The 5988-nt window shown below is 42.2% G+C and overlaps 1 protein-coding gene across 1 annotated transcript in view; it reads right to left on the bottom strand.

The window, feature by feature from the left end:
* Positions 1–5988, bottom strand: part of T265_11309 (hypothetical protein) — a gene marked incomplete at both ends in the record, with an annotated part of 140586 nt that overhangs the window by 16648 nt on the left and 117950 nt on the right. The window contains 2 exons of the mRNA XM_009177934.1: positions 1951–2252; positions 4640–4687. Of these exons, the coding sequence (XP_009176198.1) occupies positions 1951–2252; positions 4640–4687 (350 nt within the window). The remainder of the gene's footprint in view (positions 1–1950; positions 2253–4639; positions 4688–5988) is intronic.

The raw sequence follows: 5988 nt of genomic DNA on the forward strand, positions 1-5988 counted from the left end.
CTTTTTGACTCGCCTAGTTCACTTCTAATTTTATTGTCCAGTTCAAACAAGATATTGCTACATTTTGTGGAACCATTTTTGGTCCACAACGGCTTGATATCCACAAAACCTATTGATCCGGATCTCACGTTTATCGTGTACTCAACTATACCCCTTCCAAAAAAAAAACAGACTTTCTCTTCCACTGGTTTTTCTAATCCTATCGTGTGACTGTCCCATTTTTTGTGTGCGTGATCCACGGAAGCAGATCAAACCAGCTCGTGAGTTGTTTATTTTCACCGGCTTCTAGAATGCCTAGCAAAGACCTTGTTTTTTCAAACAGGATAAATGGGATGACGCACCATAAAACGGTTTTCAATGAGCGGCGATGAGGTAAGACAGAGAAATTGGATGTAAACTTGAATCAGTGTGAGATACATGCATTATTCATCCAAATTTGCAGTTTGTCTCACGAATAAATGAAGAAATTGAAAGAAAATGGCTTGAGTAGTTTCCATATTTTGGCGAATCGTCTTTTACTCACACAATGAATGTAATATCGATCTGTTTTTCATTCATAATGAAGGACATGTTGTCACGTGGCTGTAGGCAACTTACCTGACTACATACAATAGTATTATTGATAGTAATAAAAAATGCTGGCTATATCACCACAGCTGTTTCACCAAAATGCAAGTAAAACATTCAGTATAACTACCAAATATTTGCGTCCGTTCATGCTTCATAGAATACGAAGCCAGAAAATTGGGTGTGTATAGTGGGGAATTTTAAACGGTTTGAATTGAAAGCGCGCAGGCAGATGAATAATCCCATTGGAAGCCCACGATTCGTCAAACGTAGATACGTGACGCTTCGCGAGACGGGAAATCCCACGGGAACAAATGATGAGCCAAAATCATCATTTGACAAAATAGTCTGGGGCTACACACAGCATTTCCAACGTTACACGGACGACATGGAAGATATACTGACGGCACACTTTGTCCTGATACCCAACCTGTTTGAAAATCGCCGTGGCTGCTCGAATCTGCATACAGCTTGCAGCTAAGCATTAGCGACCAATCAGCGCAGCATCCGCTGTCGGTCACGTGTCCACAACAGGAACATCAATAAAGTGAGGCCTAACTTGACTGCTTCACAATTCAATGCATTGACGTAAGTTATCTACGCATGTGTACATCTGCCAGCAGCTTGCTCTCAAGCGGACCCATATAAACTTTTCGATTTTCTGACTACTTACAAGTAGTCAGATCCGCACGCTAACAATGCTGGGACGCTAGTCTAACCGTGTGCTGTCAAGCTCATCCAGCTGTTAACTAGCTTGTTTGGTGTTTGGATACTAGTCATCCGGTGAACAGGGAACAAAATTAGGCCCGAGGGGACAGACTCGTTCACCCGCCTATGTGGACTAACTATAAGAACATAAATCGTTCGGTTATTTCGAGGATTCTTATCTGATCTGTCTCCATATACTGAGACAGACAGCTAAACTTATGCTAATCAGGTCGGGTCATTTTTGGAAGTTATTGATCGCGGAGGTATTTAGGAGTTGCCGTCTATTCATGAAAAACTAAGCTGCGAGTCCTCATATTTCAACATTAGTGAATAACCAAGAATATTTCAGATATGAGGGTTGACATTAGACTCGAGCCAGTAAGCTACAGAATTTCCAATCTCAAGACATTCTTGAAGCACAAAAGGGGCCTGCTGAATTTCAGTCTCATTTTGATCTCAGTCACATTCCTTATTTCCTCTTCCCCGCGAATTTTTAGTGTGGCTGTTGGGCAAACTTTGTGTTTCCACGCGTTGTGTGCGAAGTCCCTCGACTTTTTGAAATTAAGTGCAATACATCTCAAGTGAACATGGATGGCAGGTGAATAGATTAACTCCTTGCAATCCCAAGGAACACGTATTTTAACAATTTGTTTCAAATAGATAAATCAAACCAACCGTCGAAATCGATTTTCGTTCCAACGCAACCCACGGGCCGTTGGAGATCCTGGCCTCTGCCCGCACAATGGTCCAAAACGAGCCTTGGACTGACAAATATACACAGCCAGATAAGTAGCCAACAGACTGCGAGGACCAGTACAATGTAAGACAGCGACGCGATTAGTCGGAGGTGGCTGGGTGCCTGTGCCAGCCCCATTATCGTGGTTGTGCAACCAGTAATCAAGTTGATCAATAGCGGTTACAAGTTGTTCCAGACCGGGAGCCAGGGGAACTGGCCAGAAGAGATCTATCACCGGGACCTAGAAGAGAAGAGCAAGAGGATGTGAGAACGACTTCATCTGGAGTGTTCTTGTAGGACTGATGACAATCCATTGACTTTTGTTGACTTTACGGTAGCAGAATGACCTTCAGTGTGTAGGCTACTGTTTGCGTACTATCATCCTCAAGAACCCACGATTCAGTTACTCCTACTGCACCTCTACCCAGTACAATTATCACGTTCGGTCTGTTGACACGGTGGAGAGCGTCAACTTGCCTGACACGACGTAGGGACATCAGTTTCTTGTTGTTGAAGCGACACCATAATCTGTCAAGGCCCCCGTCTTTTATCATGGCGCAATCACCTTAATTGTCAATGAAAATACTGTTCTATGCACCTGTCATTCGTATTGACTGAGAGCTCGAAAACAAGTCTCTTAGAGATGGCTATACTATCAAATTGAGGATGTCTGACGTAGATGACCTTGAAAAAAAATCAACACAGGTTGCAGGACACAAACGCAAAGCGAACAGGTAAATCCTCAATGAATTTCTTCACTGAGCATCTGATATCCGGAACAGTGCTGTGGGCAGACAGGCTTTTCACCTGTTACCTGTCGTCCACCTGCGGTTTCGGGTACAAAGCACTGTTTTGATGACTCAGACTAGAGTTTTGATGAGTCAGTACCAGGAGAGCTGGATAATACTGTGATAAAACTTCCTGTTGGGGAAAAAGATGGCGTAAAACGTACGTTCTATCGAAGTATGATAGCCCCTTGTGGTTTCTGAATTTTCAAAATTCCGAGGATTTGTTCACCCAAACAACTACTTATCAATTGGTCTGTGTTATGATGAACTGTTTTTTCAAAGTTTTGTTGTGAAACTCGTGTCCACTGAAAAGAAAATCAACCAGAAAGGCAGCTTGTTTTGTACATCCTATAATGTAGTCCAACCGGTTGACATTTTCCTTCATTCGCATGCGATCATTCGACCGCCATCATCAGTAGGTAATTTCTGGACCGTGGCTTGGAGGGCCCCGTCACGTGACTGGGTCGCCGAACCTAAATTTATCAAGTATGTGATTGCTGTCAGCGTCGTTCGTCGGCGTACAAGTGCCCTCATCCCAGTAAGGGAAGCACTTGAAGTTTAACGGTTCAGGGTATGACCGCGGTCCTCTTCAGTGGATAGTACATGTCTAGAAATCCCAAAAGATATCACACTTTCTTGACCGTAATATAGTCATCGTTTTTACACCAATGGAGCTCAGGCACTGGTGAAACCACTTTGATCAACCTCGGGGACGCTAGAATGTATGTTTGACCGATGATGATAGATACCTAACGGGTATACATTGGTTCAGATTCACGAATGTTAAGTAAAGTGGTGGACGTTCATAAAGCGAAGTTATTTTCGTGAATCTGCGTCGAAGCAGATGGAAGCACAGGGTTTGAGTTTCGCGTTTACTGGAGGTCATCAGCAGTGCATACCTTTCTCGTTCCGGAATTCGAAGCCCGGGCACCTCACATGTCTAGGGAGCGTGTGTTCACTACCTCACCAATACATCTTGGATGTACGTGAACTATTTTATTCCGAACAGGCGATGTGATTGGTTTTGCCACACACTTCAAACTCTCCTGGTAGTATCGATCGATTGAGCCGGCTATCAAGACTTTCCAGTCAGGTAGCGCCAAAGATACTTGAAACCTACTGGACAACGTTTAATTAGTAGTAAGAGCAGGGTTTGCAAAATTTTGGACGAATTCAACTTGCAATCTTGTTTCGCTCTCACGCTGTAATTTGACCGTGTTTTCCTTTGATGGAGTACTGCGCAGATGCCAGAATAATATCTCAGAGTGGCGTAGATTTGTTTCAGTTGGCGGCGAAATCAGACTCTGAAGCCGCAGGTCTAGAGTTTTGTGTGTGAGTAAAACCACTCTTTGATGTTCGAAACATTCTGGCAAGGCGTATTATATCTGTAGCCGGTCGTTAAACGGGAACGTTATTTCAACCCCAACTGTGTAGCCAACCCCTTTGGCTGAAATTATAGATAGGGCGTACCGTCGTCCTATGGGTCATTCAACCCGTGAGTGTTACTGGCCTACCCGCCAGTCTATCCATATTTTCCCAGGTCACTTCATTTATCAGAGTTATCAGCGTTTGTCAAAGTCTTTTGATGGCAGAGGTCCATTTGAGTGTGGGATCAACCCTCTACTCCGAATATTCCAAGGCCAAATCCCATAATATAATATACTAATAATATAATATAATATGATACAATATAACAACAACGGAAAAAATGAAGAAAAAACAGTTTACTTGTTTCAACATATGTAGATCTGAAACTCATTCAAAATTATGGATCTACGTAAAAAGTTACAGAAGATAAATCGTTCACTGTGCACTTCAAACATATCTGTGTCCCACTCACCTTACTTGAAAGATGAAGTTCCTTGGTGAAACCGGAAAGATTGAAAATCTAAAAGAGAAGAAATCGGTGGTGATTCGTAGTAAACAAAGTCATCAGATACTTGCATCACACAAAACTTGGGTCAATAAATAATGGTTGTCACTATGGGGACCAGTTGGAAGCAGAAAATGCAAAAAAGATACAGAAACAAGTAGTATGTTGGTTCATTATAACTTGGGAATTTAATAGTTCTATTGCTGTTGAAAGAAGTCGCAAGGATATGGTTAAAAAGCTGTAATGTTCATTGTTATAAAAAATGGCCGGACGGTTTAAGCTCGATAGTAGTTCGCGCTCAAGTAAGTGATTATAGAGACCAATAAAATGGGTGGCTCTGTTGTTTTATAAGGATGAGTTATTCTGGGCTGTCAGCTGACTTTGTTGTAGACCATATCCGTAAGGTCCCAAGTCCATACATGGGCAGACGTTTTTGGGGTTTAGCTGATCTCTGAATACGTTTCCCCCTCCATGAAATGAATGACATTTCAAGCCATGTTCTATTAAAGTCAGCCAGTCTAAGCGGATGCATACTCTTGTTTCTTAGTGCGCACTTTGTAATCGAAAAAATGACAGTAAACTAAATACACTACTCATAAGGTTGTTGAAAACTCTTCAACAACCCAAGACAGGTTTCGCTCTTCCTAGAGATCATCAGATAGGCTCAGTCCTTGAGCTTCCATCAACCTTATGTTCTGCTTGATCTTCCTAGATCAGATAGGCTCAGTCCTTGAGCTTCCATCAACCTTATGTTCTGCTTGAATCCAAATTGCACAAAATTAGTGGAATACACTACACTGCAAATGAATTTTGTTTTCAAAGGAAAACTCTCCTGAATTTCAACTGAATGAAAGAGACCATTGGAATTAGGAACCATTTATCTTATGGTACACAAGTGCTAACATCTGCCATTCGATAGTATAGCAATCACCATGGCTACTGCAGTCTTTGATAATATACTGTCAATTATACAACCAAGTGTGCCTACCTGCTGGCCGTTTGGAGCAGAGCAAATGGTGAACGGTACTAACAAGCCACCTAGTTAAACTGAATGACTTCCATTCAGTTGGAAAATTTCGGAACCAATTAAAAAGTCATCGTTTCAGAAGAGCTTGATAAACAATCGGTAGTTTTTATTGTATTTGGGCAACGTTTCGTGTCTGACACAAAAGCTTCATCAGGCCAAGTGAGCAGGTCACCAAATCGGCCAGGTTATAAGGCAGACGGGAAACCAATCAGTAAGTCAGTCCTCTTCAGATTATCACACGAGATCAGTGTTGAGTGTCAATTAACGGCCCTTGTCGACTGAATGACTT

This window comes from Opisthorchis viverrini (assembly GCF_000715545.1).
Source record: "Opisthorchis viverrini unplaced genomic scaffold opera_v5_474, whole genome shotgun sequence".
Classification (NCBI taxonomy): Eukaryota; Metazoa; Platyhelminthes; class Trematoda; order Opisthorchiida; family Opisthorchiidae; genus Opisthorchis; species Opisthorchis viverrini.